The 19934-nt window shown below is 32.4% G+C and overlaps 1 protein-coding gene across 1 annotated transcript; it reads left to right on the plus strand.

The window, feature by feature from the left end:
* The first annotated feature begins 166 nt into the window (after nucleotides 1-166).
* On the plus strand, nucleotides 167-18886 carry LOC137931185 (uncharacterized). The gene is made up of 5 exons (XM_068774593.1): nucleotides 167-353; nucleotides 10636-10748; nucleotides 14058-14221; nucleotides 17451-17640; nucleotides 18541-18886. The coding sequence occupies exons 1-5, from the start codon at nucleotides 318-320 to the stop codon at nucleotides 18692-18694; spliced, it is 657 nt and encodes a 218-aa protein (XP_068630694.1). The 5' UTR covers nucleotides 167-317; the 3' UTR covers nucleotides 18695-18886.
* Nucleotides 18887-19934: the final 1048 nt, after the last annotated feature.

The raw sequence follows: 19934 nt of genomic DNA on the forward strand, positions 1-19934 counted from the left end.
TTCTAACGCGATGCTGTCATGTCGAATGATTGACCAAATTGGTTCGAGGATATAGTAATAGATGGCGCTATTTCTAAAATTATCGCTTAAGAGTAAAATCGGTGCGGAAGTAGGCACCCGTACCGAGGAGTTCCAGCCGAACTCCCGTTATAATGAACACCACTTGTTGTCTGCGCGGGCAGTGCGTCGACCGCACGCCCTTCCAATAGCGCGAATGTGGCATTTTCACACACGAACATAGTTTCGCATTTTGAAGTGAATTAACTCATAACCATTAATTAACTGTAGTGCAATAAAAGACATTTAATTAAAACAAAATGTGCTCAAGAAGTATAACTTACTATTTTTATTTGGTAAGTAATTAACACAAGCAATAAAAAAATTGATCTAAATATCAAAATTTACAAGAAAACTGTTACTTTTAAAATTCTTCCATAAATTATGTGTGTTTATATAACGCGGTTAAATATCCTTTATTCATTTTTTTTTAATTTATTGAATATAAAATACGTGAAGAGAGGAAAAAATCGAATGATATTCATTTATAATACATAAGTTCTGAATTAATAATTTCTTGGCATGTACTTTGTCAAGCATGGCAATAATGTTAGTGTTCAATAAAAATAGTTCATTATCCAGCATTAGCAGATAGATGATAGACGGTTAGCAGTTAAGATCTTCAACGCTGCACGGTTGACTGAGTCATTGCCTATGCATTCGGAGCAGACCGTACAGGGAGATAGGAAAAAAAAATGTAACCGTGGGTGAAGTTATCATAGTTTTACTGTTATGTTCGCGGCAATCTTAACCGTCTAAACGCATTAACGTGTCATTAGTTGAAGGTGGCTGACCGAGTTCACGTTTGTTCCTCTAACCACTTAGACCTTTTCAATGTTGCAGGAAATTGCGATGTTTGACACTTCAAGGAAATATACTTTTAACGTATTAATTGAAGGGCTAAAGCCTTCTTTCATAATATCAAAGATACTCCTAACGTTTTAAATTTGATTAAATATCGTTGTTTGATATAATTTTGATATAATTATATAATAGATATAATTTAATTTAAAATGAAGCATTCTTAAGTAAACAGTGATTAATTTTTAAACGTTATTTTTTTATAATTTTGGTTCATAAATTTTATCAGAATTACGTCTGTCAGGGCTGGTGGATAAAAATACATTCTTTTAATATTTAACTTTCAGGTAAAAAGGTATAAAACGAATTAATATCAAATATCTGTCTTAAGATTTCTGCAAGATTTTTTACTGCTTAATAATAATGGATGTTAAAGGTTGAAAAAGCAAAATGTGTTTAACATTATTATTGAAATTAAAAAAAGAAAGCCAATGTGTCATATATTCGAAGTCATAAATGAAACAGTGAAACTTGTCAAATCGTGTAATCCAGACTTTCGCTGTTAAACCTGATACTAATACGTATCATTGCGGACGCTACTGTGAATTTGTGCATTCGAAATGTCACTACAGACGTGCTTCTCATACAATGAATTTAAGAATCCGCTATGCACTTTCGCTCGCTTTTCATGCTATTTTCACTTTTATAGTAAATCGATTAATCCGTTGAAGTTTAGGTAAATTATAGAGATCGAAAGGTTAATTTGATTTGTTTAAAATTACCATTACATTATTTAGATCATTAAAAAATACGTTCACTTAAAAGCGTCTTAGACAAAATTTATAGTTGTAATTGTATTAAAGTCAAGTAAGTGATGCTATACAGGTTGATCGGTGATACGTATAAAAACTTTAAAGGGAAAATTTTATAGGTTATTTGGTGTCAATCAATATACCACCACTCTATTCAGAATGACTTCGTAAATAATAAATACCATAAAGTAGCAAAAGAATTGCTTTTAAAATTTAGATTGTTATCTGTCTCTGTAGATTTTGTTTTGCGAGAAGTTATTGTCCATTCCAATACGAAAAATAAATTAATGTACCCTATTTCTGGGTAATTTATACAGGATAATACAGAATACTTCAACAGAAAATAGGTGTAAATTTTTTAAAACTTTTTCTGACAAATGATTAACTACACATTCCCTATACAACCCTTAAAAGCTTTTATGTCTATAACCAATATTTTTGTCTCTGTGCATAACAATGAAAGAAGAAAAAGAGAAGAAAAATGACGACGAATAAAATGTAACTACGAGAAGTAAAAGCGGGCTTATTTTATTTTTCTCTAAGCTCCATAAAGTTAATTTAAACACCCGTGTAATGCCTCTGAATTATGACGCATTAAATTTAAAAAGTTAATTGATGAAACACTATTAACTATTATTCTATTACATTAAGGACATTTGTGAAAGAGATCACAAAAAAAACTAATTGAGTTTATTTTGGGCACTTCTCAGATCAAGTCACGTTTCGTACCGCGTATTTTAAGTTGATAAGCGAGTTCGATTTGGTTCTAGTTCTTCTATGATCTCTTTTCTAATGTTTCAAACGGGATAAAATGCAATATAGATAAATAAATAAAGGTGACGTGGTTTATGAAGTCAATATGATAACAAGAAGTAACATTTTATATGTTAAAGTGACGTACTGTAATGCGTATACATACATATTTTTAATAACAAAATATATATATTTTTATAGTCACTGGTTTAACATAGTACATAATAATTCATAAAAAAAATCTCATCCAAATAGGATTCCAATTCTTTTTTACGGTGTTATTCAATAAGGATATGGGTAATGAATTCGTTTTCGAAACCGGCATTATTGTCACGTATTGCGTTTGGACCAACATAAAATTGATAAAATAAGACCTAAAATAAGCGGGTGCATCAGAATTTTTACTTACTGTAGCGCTTAATTCTATTATTTTACAAACTATAAAGAGGCGCTATAAACTATATCCTTTAGTAAACTCAAGAAATTAATTAAGCACAGGCTCATAAGGCATATCACTATTTCAGAGTATGATAATAATGTGTGGAAATGAATTGTTCTAATTTTAATTATTTTTTTTTTAATACAGTCATCAAAACAATTACGAAATCCTTCTGAGTTTTTTGTTAGTTCTCCTCAGTAGACGGCGTGTTTAGAAGTTAAATTTAAGAAGTTTACGCTGACCATAGCAGATAATTATAATGTTCTTATATCTTATACAGATATATTAATTTTTACTACTTTTAACTTTGAATTTAATTTTCATTCATAACTTTGAATTGCTTTTTCTTCTGACGTGTAGTTTTTGTTTAAATGTCTATAAAAACATAAAATCTAGCATACTACATAATTTTTAAATCGATAAATTGGCGAAAATTTAAACACCTGCACAATCATTTCCTAATAATTACTCTAAGGAACCTATGTCATAATTGAACATAAGCATTCAGACAAATTAATAAAAAAATATAGTTTACTTTTTAATAAGTAATAAAATTGTGAAGAATAAGATTTAAAAAAAATGTTATACTATAATCGATAGAATTTAAAACAGTGTAAATTATATATTGAAGATTAAAGTTTTAAAAATAATCAACATTTGTTTAACAAATAATCTATCGATTAACTCAATTACTAAAAGATAAAAACCATTTCCAATTTTTTCAAAACCAATGTAAAATTTATTAGCGGTAATACATAAAATAACGGCTATTAAGACGTCCATGCTAATATACTTATATTGTCTTACGGCCTAAATTTCGCGACCATGTAACGGAACAGTTTGAACGGTAAGTCCTATAATTTTGTTTATGCTGAATATTCACCCTACTCACAAATAATTGGTATAAACGATATTGAAATACAACAGCCAAAGCATCGCCTTCGTTGCGCTTGTTAAACTAAGATAAAAAATAAATCTTTTCATAAACACTGTATTTCCCCGTTTCAAACAGATATTAAGATTTCCCATAAATCAACGTCAAGAATTATTCGGGTGGTAGAGCAGGTAGTATCTATCAGATAATGGATATCAGGGAATTATTTAAAAAGATTCCTACATTTTAGAAATTCGTTTCATTATAAAGTAAATGAATTTATGCACTACTTTTCTATTAGAATAATTTTTTATAAATTTCAACCCGGCGTAGATTTATGGAACGTATGTATACAATTCATAGCTTATTTGCTGACAAATGAGCTAGCTAAGCAATAATTTCTTTAAAGCTTTTACACCTTTTTCCAATCTGCCTGTATATATTTTATAAATGAGACCGAGATAAGAAAGTTTAATTAGTTATACGCATACGAATTCATTTCGCATTACCGAAAGCATCATCGCTATTGTCAGGTGAACATTTTCAACTTAAGTTCAATGACATGTTACACACTTGACCCAGAAATCGGACCTGCCACTTTCTTTACTGCGAGTTTCCGATTCGCCGCACATATCTGACGTAAAGTTTTTGTCCGATGTCAGATTATTTGACAGCAAATGTCAATGCTTTAATCCTTGTATTTAACTATTTACCCCCCGTTGTATAAAAAACATTATTAGTTATTTTAACATGCCGAAAAAATATGTAGGTAAGTTTTATTCCGATAACACGCTTTAGTTCGAATCCATGCACTTGATTTATCAATGCACTCTCAAACCTTTTGCGCGTAGAATTTTATAAAATCTGTTCTCAAGTGACTTCGATTCCGCTAAAGGAATATTCCTACCATATTCCTAGACTATAACCCTTTTGGTCCTAAAAATTTAATTGTGAATCGTTATATAGATGATATTTACTTATGAAGAAGATGTGAATATCGAAATAGTGTTGAAAAATAAGTAAAAGGTGTCATAAATCGCTCTATAAGTATGGTTTTCAATAAAACGGACCTCATGTATATCCATGCGTTCTGAAAATATTTCCAAAGCATGTAGACCTTCAGGTTTTAAGTTATACATTATTTTCGCTTGAGGTATTTACCGAATCAAGTTTGAGTTCGTCTTCGGAGCCGTAAAAATAAATCTGTTTGATTAAATAAATTCCGCAAACACGACTTATTTCATTTAAATGCTTTTAGATTCTCTTTGAGTCTTATTTCCTATCTTTTATTCGCTCAACGAGCCATGTAGAGAAGAGTTATGCTCAGAATTTATCTACGAGCTCGGATCAGCATTGTAGAGATGTGAATATAATCAAGGGTAGTTCACAGCCCAGAGCTTTAGTAAGATGACTTGGTAGTGGGCAAGCCACATAATGCTTACAACAGATAATCGGTGTGGCTGTAAGGTTCTGGAGTGGAGACCACGGGTCGGTAATCGTAGCATAGAACATCCTGACCGTGGACAGACGTCATTTCTAAGCTCATCAGAGGACGCTGGTTGCAGACGGCTTCCAACCGGTTTTATTAAAAATCTATGTTAAACAGTAGATATGGCTGCATTGAACGTTTTCAATAAATCTGTTCATAAATTGTTTTAAGTCGAAACATTAAATTTTGATACACTCATTGTTGTTACACGCGTTTTCATTGTTTATGTCAATATCACAAAAATGGACGACAGTTCGGCGTCAACGAGACCAGGTTTAAACCACGCTCTATATAACATGGAAATATTAAGTTTATTTCTAATATTATCAATGAGTGAATGCTCATGCCAAATTACTTTCGAGGTGGTCCTTGAACTTTGTCACTGCATGGAGCGTCCGCCGAAGGGACCTAAGAGCTTAGCGGCCCAACAATCAGGTGTAATTATAGTATGTGTCTTTAAGCTACGCCACCTCAAAAGAAATTTTAGACTAAGTGCTCTGTCTCCTCGCTGCCGAAGTGGTATTTGAAGCTCCAAATCTGCAAATGCCACTTCGGCAGCAGTGCAAGTCAAATGGAAACACATATCATACAATGAATCATTTTTAACTATGACGCGATTTTATATCGCGGTCTTGCCGACAAGAAAGTTGTTTTGGAAAATTAATCATTATCTTTATTCTCATAACGATGACAATGAAGCTACTTTTTACTATCGCAGTCGATCCAATAAATCCATTAGAAAATATGAAATAATAACGCCCGTCACGTTTTTACAACGATGACTCGTTCATTTCTCCTCGGCGTACCGCTATGAAACAAGATAATCGTGAAACTACAGCAATGGATGCGTAAACTTTGAACAAGAAAGGACAGGTTTTGTTTGCTGCTCGCTTGCGGGAACTGTGTCATTCGGCCACGGCACACATACCGTAACGGACGCTCACGTCGTCGGCGAATTCGTGCGCCGAACGATCGTTTTAACTACATAACTATACAGGGTGATTGGTTATATATATAATAGTTTTAAAGGAGTGAATGTATAGCTCATTTGTCAGCTAAAAGTTTTAACACCTACATCCAATCACTTTGTATAAAGTGATCCCTCTGAAATACGTTGCATTGATTATTTTTATTTGATTTTTTCTATTTAAGTGCCAATAGGGCAATAACTTCTGGCAATAATAATACCGCAGGGATAGATATTAATAAACAATTAATTTCAGTCTGTAACAATCTAAAATGTTAAAACGCGTTTACTTTCTATACACATATCATTAAGGTATTCAATATTTCTGTAACCATTTATTGGTTTGTACACCTACACACTAATTGACAGCAAACATTCAACCTTTTAAAGCCTTTATTCATATAACTGATCATTGTGTATATCTAACGATGCTGCGATCGAATAAATACAATATAATTCATAGTAACTAACATTAATAACTTATTTGTTACAACTACAGAAGGAATAATAAATACGTTATCAACTACACGGTACATACTGTGAAAACCATCTATTTTTCGATCGAATAGTTGAACGTTGACATTATATATTTTTTTTATTACTGAAGTACGACCGGCTAGTAACTTCTGGTAGTACTATATCTGCAGGGACAGATAGTAAAAAATAATCGATATTAATTTGTAGTAATCCGAATTTAGAAATCGCTTTCTCACTATATTATTATCATACGATGATTGGTAGCAAATGAGTTATGGTGTATGTATAACTCATTAAAGCATATACGTCTATCGTCGCATATTTTTTGCACATGTCATATATATGAGTGAGAAGCAAAGGTAATTTTAAATTGTACTAACGTAAACCATATATTTTATATGGAATAATGTTCACTGTTATATTGTACCAAAACAAAATGAAATAAACGAGACTATCATACTATCGGCTGGCATAAAGACAATCAATAAATAGTTGGACGTATCGAATACAAATCATTACTGCGCCGTTAGTTTGCAAAAGCTTTATTGACTACTGTCTTTCTTTGGCTTTGTTTAATATTTTTTTTTAATATTTTATGTACGAATTTTATCATACATACTGATGTTTATGTGTGGAATCAATTTTTGTGGAACTGAGTAAGCTTATTATTGTCGTGAACTTATTGTAAAACTATATTTGAAAAGAGCAACTATTGAGTTTCTAGCAGGCACTTCTCAGCAGAACTGTCTTCTAGGTCAGTGTTAGATTCGTGTAGGACTGGCAATATTGACATTTTATGTTGATTTACTATTCGGAAGTGATTGTAACAGTCTATTTAAATGAAGGATATTTTGATTTTAAGTTTGCAGCATTTATCTAAAACAAAAGCATACACCGGTTTCATTGATGAAACGAGCAAGACCTTCTTTAAACGGTAAACCCTATTTTTTTAAGTGACAGGGCGTTGAATGAGCCTGGCCTAAGATCTCTTTAAAAGTAGTGAAGCTCGAAGGGAGAGTCGCCGCTCTGGTACATACTATTACATACACATATACCATATACTATTACATACATACATACTATTATTTTACTGCATTGGGAGGCCGCTCTTATATCGCTTCGGTGAACGTTCCTTGGAATTATACACTGTTTATAATAATGGAATTAGATCTAGGTTTTTAAAATAAAAAAGTATTAAGTTTGTGGCACTCTATGTTCCGCTAACTGTCATAGATATGACCTATTACAAGAGAATCGTATAATGTTTAATTAAATTATATCAAAGGTATTTCGATGTAACAAACTTATCATAAATAAAAAGAAACTATTGTAATGAATTTTGTTGCGATGTAAATAAATGCGTTTTATTTTATTTTTTGTGAGATGTTGGAGGTGAATATGTCATAGTTATTACTACGCTCAACGCAGAATAAGTTCACGGGATCTTGAAGTCTTGCAGTGTTATTAGTTTTTAGATTTAATAACATTTATTATGGGTTCCTAAGTTGACGAAAACCAAAAATTCAGGAACATAAAAATGCTGTAGTTACTCAGTATGAGTTTATCTATCTTTAGTCCAGGTGTTGTGTTGTAGGAAGAATGTCTCGCGTAACAGATATAGGGAGGCCTTCTTGTAATACCTTGGCGTTGGCAACACCACCCAGGTTCCTCTTAGCTAAACTAAGACTTCGCTTTTGTATCTCTTGCTGTCTCTTTCATCGCGTATAAATTCATTAAGAATTTTCCAGTTATTTCGATGACTAGTTCGTAGTATTTGTTCACTTTAGTTATGTGGGCTTTAAGCATATTCTTTCAGAAGGAAGAGTATGTTCTAAAATGACCAGCGGCATATTAGCTTAAATACTACTTTTATTTAACTTATGATATTTTCTTTGTATAGAAAAACTATTTTTTTAATGTTTTATTTCTAGAGTGATACTCGAGTAAATTTAAGAATTAACTATATATAAAACTAACAAACAATGTATCATCTATCTGTTAAAGTATTTGTGTGTGAATCCAATACGCCGCCATGGAACACCGTTCCGTGAGGCTTTGCTTCATCAACACCGTCATGTCAGCGGGTAGACAGCTACAGGGCATAGACTTTAATTATGTCGTCAGTTCATCTGGTGAGAGGCCTACCTACTAGATGTACTTGCTTAATCCGATGTAATATATATGCAATCGCGGAAAAGTACAATGTATCTCGCATGAAATGAGATATCCTTTCGAAATCAAATAAATAGGTTTGAGGTATAAGCTGGAACATTAATTATGAAAACATTTAAATATAATGTTCCCAGTGTATAAAAGCTTTTAAAGAAGCATTTTTAATCCTGGGATTTATATATTTGAACGCAATGTTTTCCTTCATTGTTTATGAGCATTGTCCGTTTTATAATTTAAGCAGTGTGTGACCACCGGGAGTCCAAATTACGATATACGATCCTAAGTCATATTTCTTTACAAATAGACTATTACTTTTAGACGTTGGATATATTTGGCAGTTCTATTGGAAGTCTGCAGGGGAGGCTCATGTCCAGCTGTGGACTACTGACGTCAGAGATGACGATGATGTTTATTTTTCTGTATTATTTATTTACTTTTTTATAATTATATTTTCTGTCTTAATAAACTTCGTACTGCCATTGATTTGTCACAGTCTAAAAGAAAAATATATCGCATTCCACATTGATCACTTCAAATGTTTTCTCTTTCTTTCACTGCTAGATTTAATTTATAATGTTTATGTATGTTTACTGTATTGCGTTATGGTACATAATATTTTTATGCGTCCCCTTACCTATGTCCCATTTTTTACTTTCATTTGACGTAAAGTCTTGGACAAGTAAAGAACAGGTTTTTTGGTTTCTCCCAATTAATCTATCTTTTCTTCTACGGAACCTTCCATAAGTCTAAGCGAAATTCCATAAAAACATTTAATTGGTCGTTCGCAAGTTTTACGTTTAACATTTGAATACTTAGGTCTTGTTTATGTACCTATAAATAAATTGTTGTAATAAATCTAGGGATTAGATTAAGTCCGAAGCTTCCGGCTGCAATTTGCAATAAAAACTTTATTACATGTTTGTTTTATGATTGAGAAGACGTAAACAAGAAGTCAGTGCACTTAAGGGTCAGGCAGTACAGAACCGTTAATTCCAGTTCATCATCATTAAATCCATTATTATAGCAGTCGTTACCAACGCAAAAACATGCTATGTCATCTTATAAATAAGACTTAATGCTCCTCTGTTACTTTAGTGAAATTACCTTCTTTAGTTATTCAACCTCTTACACCGCCATCTTGATAATGGTGCGTTTCTTAATTGTTAACAATTACTTCAGGGTTGCCAGTTTAACTTTGAGTTCATCTACCAGATATTTTTGCAAAATATGATTGTTTTTATGATGTTAAATTTTCATAAGACCATTTTTTGCCGAAGTGTACAAATCCTGAGTTGTTTCAGTTAATAATGATGTTATCTTTATTTGCAACGATTTTTTACATAAATATCTTTGTTGATATTGTGTATTTTTTCCGTTTGTCCCTCATGTAGCTTGCGCGTAAATTTTAGCTGGATTTCACCATAATTGAAGATTTTAATTTCAATAGATTGACTCCAACGGCATATAAAATATCAGAGCTTCGATTGGCTATTAAATTACTATTTGTTATGTATGCAATTTGCTTTTATTCAATTTAAAATCCTTAGCGGTTGTCGTTCTTCATTCCGAACATATCATCGTTATCAATATCAACTCATTTAGGTCTTGATACGTCACGACATAGACTCTAACATAATAGATCTTAGGCCTTTATCTGTTAATTTTATTTCACTTAACTTTAAAGTTATTAGTCGTGATTTCTTTTATTCATAATATATTTAGTTAAACTACCCTAAATATAAAATCCTTAAATATTAATATATGGAGGTTTTATAAGATTTCTTTAAATTTCAGACACTTTTGGCAGGCTGTCTAGCGACAGAATGCGGTCCCACGTTGAAGTACGCTTGGGGCGATGCACTTCAAGGCTCAGACTGTCCCGGTCCTGATGGCTCACCATATCCACGGTAACTTATGATTTTTTTTTATTTTGAGTACATAATATCTATTTATATTGATACATTATGGTCAACCTTACGACGCCATAGAACAGTACGCTGGTTCAACCAGGCCCGAACCACACTCGATACCACAGCAGCCGAAGCAATACACACGCGATTTTGTTAAAAGGATCCCTATCCCTTAGTATTGAGGGATACGACGTAGGTATTTCCTACATTATATTCAACATTTCTGTTGAGTGTACTTTGTATTTGAAATATATGTTGAGTATACATTATAACTATAATTACATTGAGTATATATTATGAATTAATTTTTTATTAAGCAAGTTGTATTTGGTATTTTATAATTTAATTGAGCCTGTCATGTATGAGCTTGTCATAATTTAAGTCACAGTAGTTTGCGTATATTGATGCATTATACTATTTATTATATATTTTTAGTGTACGTCTAATACTATTAAATTCATTATAAGTTAATTATTTACATAGTATACATTGTTCATAAGCTCATAGTCGCTCAATGAGCCACGAAGAGAATTGTCTTTAATAACTCTACGAGGTCAAATAATGAGGTGATTCGTTAGCCATATAGCGCGAAAGAGACGGATGCTAGAATCTTAAGGTTCTTGATTAGAGACCCTGGAATGGCAAGCGCAGGGTAGGAGGTCCACCCACAAGGTAGACAGACGATCTTGTTGAGGTCGTTCAGAGCAGACCCCTTACCCCCGGTCCCATAGACAACCTGAAGAGTTGTTCTATGTCAAACTGTGGACGTTTTAAAGCTGATATGGTAGTGATACGATTAGATATTTTTATATTAAAAGATCCTATATCTTTTAAAAATTGATAGTATCGTTATTCGTAAAAAAATAAGAACTATCTTCTTAATTTAAAATAAAACAAAGAAGTATTTTCTTTCTACATAAACAAATAAACTGTGTTATCTTTTGCATCAATTTTGAGTTTCGCAGTACAAAGGATACGGTCACTCAACTCAACGTAAAAAGTGTGATAACCGTTAATGACTTTGAACCCTTGAGATACGCGCGTCTCTGCGTTACGTGGGAAACTTCACACAAAGCCGTGAACTCGGGGCATCTCTTGTTTTTAGCATTTACAACATAATTTCAAAATTGCTGTTATTAAGTCTCTGTAATTGCGAAGCGGAACTAACTTTACTCAATTTTCCGCTACATAGTGATTATTTACTTAGTGCACAAGATATGTCTACATATGCTAAATCAATTGAAATTATTGTGTTATTTATAACCAGATAATTTCAACCAATAGAGCCAACTCATCTTCAAGCAACGGCCAAGATTTTTTCGCGGCTGTGAAGGGGGAGTCTTTTAATTCCTCTGTGGAAAATTCCAAAACATTGGCGACCCTTGACTTCTTTTTCATTGGAACAGCGACAGGTTTACTTACAGTAGCGCTCTACTTCCCTGGTAACCACTGAATTCCATTTTACTATGAAGAATTGAAAAGGATATGTTTAGGCGACAGCTTTGACCGACTTTCTACTGCGACCTGTTCACTGGATACCATTGGACTCCCCCCGGCTGCCACTGAATGCATTGGAATATCAAAAATAACATCTGAACAACAAAACAATAATACATATCCATAAGGAGCTTGAGTAGCATTAGTCTTTTCTAGCGGCTACTGAATTTAATTTTATTAACACGACGTATTGTGTATGTCAGAGGCTTACAACGGCTTACCGCTGCGATCGTTGTACTGAGTAGTTTTAGAATCCCCTGGCACCTACTGAATGCATTAGTATATCTAAAAACACCTAAACAATGAAACAGATGCTCTCTATCTCCCTAAGGAGCCTTCGAGCGAAGCACCTTCGAGCGCAGGGCCTTCAGCCCTTTAGCTTCAACCCAGTGAAGTTATAAATACAAGCAAACATTTGTCAAAGAAAAACAAATCGATACAAACAAATAGATATATCTATTATATAATAAGATAAGACGTAATAATTTGAACAACGTTTATACACAAACCTTAAACGAAAGAAGATATTGTAAACAATTTTAATAGGTTTATAAAACACAGCTCCCTAAGATGAATTGTGTTATATCATTGCACATTGTTAGATTATTTGATGTATTGTATTAGTTCATGTAATCTGGTTCGTATAATGCGATTGGGCTATGAGTATTTTGGCAACAAATATCGTCTGCTGAATTAAATACATTGACCAAAATAAATGTATATGGCTATGTACCCTATAGTGATGTCTGAGAGTGTGAAGTGTGGGATATGCGTACATAAGAACAAATAGAAACATAGCATTTACTAATACGCCTAGCGAAAGTCGCTAAATGGAGTAACTATATTGCTTCTTAATTAACTCATTGATGCGTAGAGTTACGTATCGTCGCACATCTTTAGTGGAAACGCAGTTTAAATTTATAAATGATTATTACGTTCCTTTATATACGGGACGTAAATTTTAATCGTTATATGACTAAAGACCTTATAAATATAGGCTAGTATTTCACATTAATGAAGCACTATATATACATATTTAAAAATGAACACTAATATTTTAATCAAAAAACGTATCAGTAAATTTTATTTGTAATTAATTATAACAAAGTTAATTCGCGGTATAAAAAAAGTGATGCACTTGACCGAGCCACAGCTCTTGAACTATTACATATTTGCAACTTAGAAAGCGGTGTTTACATTGACCCGTTGAAGTAAGTCATTTAGAAAGTGAAAGTGTCTTTAGTAATTTTTAAAAATAAATCTGTCACCTGTTGGTCAAAGTTAACAGGTCAGTTTCTGATCCTCGCTTGATGGAAAACTTCACGCTTCGGTAAAACTTACCATCTGTCAGTAACAGAGTTAGAGGAATATTTCCCACTTAAACTTTAACGGTTAAATAATTTACAAAAGTCGTGAAAATTTATCTTAAAATTGTAAAACCATTTCAAATAAAACCTATTAACGCGGCATACAACGTCGGTAAAATGTACCTGAAATTTTCATATTCCGATTGATATAAAAACAAAATTAGTCTTAACTTTTGACAACTACTATCTTCGAACAAATCGGCGGGTGATTGTTGTGAAAACTATAGTTAGTAAAGTGGAACATCTGATACATCGGTAATTAATGCCGACTTTGTGTACCCCGGTAATATATATATATATATATATATATATATATATATATATATATATATATATATATATATATATATATACTCGTATATTAATGTTGGTTTGTTCACCGGAAAACATTGTAATTAGGAAGTTTTTAATGTAACCTTTCAAAAACGGTTCATCTTTTCAGACATCTCGTGAACAGAGCATTAAAATCTGGACCATGGAGCCAGTCCAACAGACAAGGACGTGGGTTGAGGACATTAGACCCAACTGTGATGAGGAGAGCACTGTTAGAAGCGCACGTCGGTTACGGTGAAGGTCCGGTGAAAGTACAAAACGGGAATCGAACGGGTAAGAGAGCATTTAAAAAATATTGAATCTGTTTTTTGTATATTTATCGTATCATTATCACCATCACGTTGACCGATAGGCATCCACTGCAAGCCCCCCTAAAGGTGCCTACGATAATATTACAGTGAATCAAATTGATCACAATACATAAGGTCGCGGAAAGGAGGCTGATACGGGCAGTGCAAGACCAATCATTATGGCGACATGGATGAATGAATGAATGAACGAAATTGAGGAAAAGAAGGATAGACAATATAAAAAGGATAGAAAATATAATATATTAAGTAATTATATAACATTTTTGTTACATTTTCGCCTGTTTAATAAAATAATTAACTTTATACGGGCTACTTACAAGGGTAAGAGACATACATTTTCGCACATAAGAAACGAGAGTTAGCTTGTTACCCATGTCGACTTAATTATACTGCCTCGTTACCAGTAGTTGGGCGTCGATCCAAACGATGTCGTTTATCGTCTGACGACAGTTAGAAGTGGTCATACTTAGTCGTACTGGTAAAAGTCTAAAGATATTACAAGTAAAGAGAAAGCCTCAAGTTTCGATCTAGGGCACGGCGATAGCAAAAACGTTACAAGTTATAATAAAAAGATTCTATAAATTGACAGAGTTGCGATATTAAAAATAGAGTAATATTTTTTGTTTAGTAATTTAGGTTAAACTTATAAGTTATAAATGCAAATGTTTCTATTGGTAACTTTTGAGGAGATTACCTATGCATATTGGCTCAACACGAAAAATTAGGAACCATAGGGCTTAGAGACTTGAACTTTGGTAGAAAAATTACTTTCGCCGAGTGCACTAAGCTTAATTTTGCCAGAATATTTATTTAGTTATCAATAATTGATTTTATGAAATTACAAGAGCGGCCGGGTTGGTAAATATAATAAATAAAGGAATCAATTAATGCCGCTACAGTGAACGAAACCGACGTTACAATTAGAGAAATTACTGGCCTAAATATACTTTTAATCTAGGATAACAAGGTAATGAGCATAAATGCTGTGGTTAACATAATGTTCCGTTACAAAACATAGCGTACCATAACACTGTCATAAGTAACACTGTTATAAAAAGCATTGACGTACATAAATCAACCAACTCATCTTCCGCATCGGTTTTAGAAAAACTAATTTTTCTAACTCATCATAAAACATTCATTTACTTGAATTTAAAGTACTTTAGGTTATTACTACCTAGTTTAATACAAACAATAAAATTTTAATCGTAGTTTTCTATATTTCTTACTAGTTACGAGTATTTAGGCCAAACAATGAATTAATCATAACACATATAGTATTGTGATTCATAGGTAGCTTTCACTGCAGGATGACGACGGTAATGGTTTATTGTATTTTAATTTTATTTTTATGTCTAAGTAATACAAGATTGATTTAAATAATAGCTCTGGGTTTTTTACAAACTTTTTTTTGTTAGTTGTCATTTGCTTCAACGCGTTATTTATTATTATTCTTGTCCAATAAGGTGAACACTTCAGTACATCATACGGGTATAATATATACAGTGGCGGCATTCCTTAAAGTTACGATAGTTCCAAAGTCATATTGATATGAGACGAGTCTACACAATACACAAACGGGTTATCTTTTGTAATCACTTCCATAATTATACTTAATAAAGTAGTCATAGCAATTCATTTTCTTCTTTATTATCATTTAACATCAGTAAGAGAGTGCAGACTATACATTGAACAGTAAACAGTTCAGACATCACATTGAAAAGGCCGGAGATGTCTTTAGGAAAACGTGTTTGGTCGACACTGTAACGTGTTAATTGCGATTTAGTGATAACATTCTTTCTGTTAGTATAAATGATTGTTATGAAATCTTCATGTAGTGATGATGACGACGAAGATGATGAAATTCATTCATTCAACATTGGAACTCTTATTGATCGTCAATTTATTCGTAATTATTTTTAATCTATTTTATTTTTCTATCTACTCTGCTTCGCTAGGTGTTATAGTTCTGGAGAAATAGCAGGAAGAAACTCCATAACAACACAGCTTTTAATAAAGTTTAACAATACAGGTTTATACAAAATACATTATCAAATACAACTGAAATGATATCAAAATAATCAAGCAACATCATTGCCAAGAATTCTTGTCATTTAAATATTCGTTTATTGAACAATAAGCCTTTTTCATCAATTTACTTTTATTATGCGCTTAGAATTTTGTAAATGGTAGTCCAATAATGTATTCGTAATTTTATAAAAAAAATCTGATTCCGTTTACAAAAGAGATAGACTTTTTGCAGACGAAACTTTGGTACAGCCAGTTTTTCACAGCACCTTGTAAATACACTATGAACGTACCCTATTTTTTGAATTTATTGTAAACGTAAAAATATGAATGTATCATATTTTAAGGCCAATAAAAATATTGATTTCTTTCTCAAGGAGATTTACAGCCCTAGAAGTACTGTGAATAAACATATCAGATTTCCTATTTTTTCTTGGTTTAGTCTAAATCTTCATAAACATTTCAAAAATGCAAAAGTTATACAAAACATCGTTGGCATTTGAAATCATAGTTGTTCCAAACTATAATAAAGCCAAAAAAGATAGCATACCATACATATTTGTTTATAAATAGACGGTTATACGGATCAACATGCGTCGGTTTACTTTCACTTATTCAAATTAAATTACCGCTCCTTAACGCAGTACAAAGCCCTTTGCTATTGTTATTGAAATTTTTGTTTGTTATTTATTTATTAATTCAATTTAATTTCTATTTTGAGACTCTTATACTGATAATTTGTGTATTACAAAAAATGCCAGAAGAACCCAATTTCAGACATATCAAACTGGCCTCCCGTAAAGTAACAAAGAACACCTCAACTTAATATCGACGAAATTGCTTACTGGAGCAGTTAAAGCAATTCATTTCCATGTATATCACTCAAAATAATTACTACAACACAGAATGTTTTAATCACTAGTATTTTTCGAGGAGCTTTGTAATTTTATTTTATGAAAAAATTTTAAGCAATTATGGAGTCATATTATTTCGTCTACATCCGTGATAGATGCTCAGCTGTTAGTTAAAATAGTTTCTAGTGTTGTTAGATATAAGGTTTTCTAGACTCCTAACGATTTCAGGGCTAAGTAAACTATTTTTTAGACTGATAGCTTTTAACAGACCTAATGATTTTATAAATAATTTGTGATTATAATTTCCAGCGAGGGCCAGTAACTTGCCTCCTGGTATGTCGCCTGGTAACCCCAGCGCCTGTGGCAGCACTCGCCTCTGCCGCACGAGGTACAACACCACTGCACCGATGTACGGCGTCTCTCTTACATCAGGACAACCGGTTACTATCGTACAGAAGTTCCCTGATCTATTACAGCAGGTCGTTTTTGAAGTTTGCGAGTAAGTATTTCATCTTTCATAACATCTTTGGCTTTTTTCTATAAACTTTAATAGCGAAGGTTGCGATTTTCTTGTTTTATTCTTCCTTATTACCTTTGGTATCTGTATTAATGCGCATTGACTGTCCAGCGCTAAACGTTTGTGGGATTCTGCCTAAGAATTCTTCCGTATTTATATCGACGCAATTGAAAAATGTTATTTCTGTAGAATTCCCCTTTTCGATGCGCTGATGATGACCTAATTTTGCCCCTATACGTTTTTTACTGTTTGTGTCATGCAAATTTGCCAATGACCAAAAGATTTTAAATTGTCTCTACATCTTATAAAAGTAGTATTCTACCCCAATAAGCTGTATTCAATATGCCTAGTACCGAACTACAGGTAAAATAAATAATTATATCCCAAATCAAAAACTGTCCAATAAGAATAAATCATATTTTTAATTTTCCTAATTTTCACTGGAAAATGATATAAGATAAATCTAAACACATACCCGTTGTTGTGTGTGGATTTGTTTTATATGTCATGAAGCAAAGTGGTTTCAGAAACAATAAATAATGTAATGGAGATATAGTCAGAAAAAGCGTATTCAAAATTCGGATCACTATTTTTTAAAGTAATTATTGTTTACTACCTGTCCCTGCAGACTTTGTACTGCCAGAAGTAACTGGCCTGCCGTATTCCTTTAGAAAAATATATCAATGTAATATATTTAAAAACGATCACTTTATTATACAGGATGATGGGAATCAGGGATATAATCTTTAAGCTTTTTGCTGACTAATGACCTATACATTCACCGTTTAACACCTTACACCAATCACTCACACAGGAAAACAATTTCGCGTTTTTTTATGTTTATCTAGACTTCTGTATGACATTTTTATTTTTTGTTTCCAGAACAAGCGAGTGCTCTCTACTCCGGGGCACGTGCACGCAGACTTACGTGCCTTATTTGTTTCTAGTGTTGCCCCTCGGACCTGTGACACTTACCGGTCAGGACTACGTATTGGTTGAGTCTGGATGCGTTTGCAAGCCCGACCCTATGTTTTAATCTTTAATTTATTACACGCTATACCTTTGCAAGCTGTACACGTGTTACAGTGTGAAACAAATTGAGGCAAAATATTATTTTGGTTAAAATGTTTGGGGTGAAGATGTTTTGCAATGTGGTAGACTAACCTTTACATCTATACATAACTTTCAACGCTATTTGAATGTGACTAAATAAAACTAAGGACTTGTACATTTCAAAAGAAAAATAAATGTAGGATATTTTAAACAATAACTTCTTAATGGAAAGTTCTAAAATAGTTTTTACAGATTGCTTTCCTTAAGTGACTATAATTTTAGGGTGAATATGTAAAATGTGGTCTACATTCCATCATTTCTTCTTTGTTTATCTCTTTAAGGCACTTTGATTCAACGCCTATTTCATGAGGACCCTCATCCATTACCTCCATCGTAAGCCGACCTCTAGATCTTGATCCATTCACTCTATCACACAAATCTTTCCACAATGCCGTCTTTGTTATAATGTAGACATCACAAATGCATTTAGATTTTATTTTATAAGCTGCATTTAAAATAAGTATAACAACGAAAATTCTTATTATGGCTGTCCTAAATAGAATTAACATTTGTAATAAAAAAAGTTCTTTTAAAGACTTTATTTTGTAATACAAAAGATTTAAATTATTTTATGAGGATTAAGTTTTAAATTAATTTTAATAACTACGTTCTCTTTTAATTTATGAAATAGATTTTATTTAATTTGATATATTCTCTATCAATTTAAATAAATAACATAATAAAATATCAGCATACTGTAAAATCGCCGAAGATTATGAAGCAAAGATTTGTCGGCCATTTTGTGGTGTAAGTTTTTACTTTTAATTATTTTATAGACTGAATATGATATTGTTAATTTATTTTTAGATATTTATTTCTGTGTGTCGTCATGGCTTTGCAGGTATTTATTTAAATGAAAATAATATTTCGTGTTAATAAATGTTAATATTATGAACAACGAATGTATCAAAGATATGAAATAAACTAATTTTCGACTTATGTTTCGTTTTATTTTGTTCGTTTATATTTTCTAGTATATTATACCTAACACCAACAGTGACGTCGTGGAGGAACCATCGTCGAAATTTTTCGACTTGCTCGCAATTTGTGTAAACTGTACCGTAGAACGGCCACAAATGGACAGAAGTCCTTGTTAGGGTCGTTAGATGGCGCTGGATATATGTCGCTTCCTACCGGTTCTACTGGAAATCTACAAGGTAAAT

The sequence above is a fragment of the Battus philenor genome, unplaced genomic scaffold, assembly GCF_028537555.1.
Source record: "Battus philenor isolate CCGP_79_NKW_IND1 unplaced genomic scaffold, ilBatPhil1.0.hap1 SCAF_7, whole genome shotgun sequence".
In the NCBI taxonomy this organism is placed as follows: Eukaryota; Metazoa; Arthropoda; class Insecta; order Lepidoptera; family Papilionidae; genus Battus; species Battus philenor.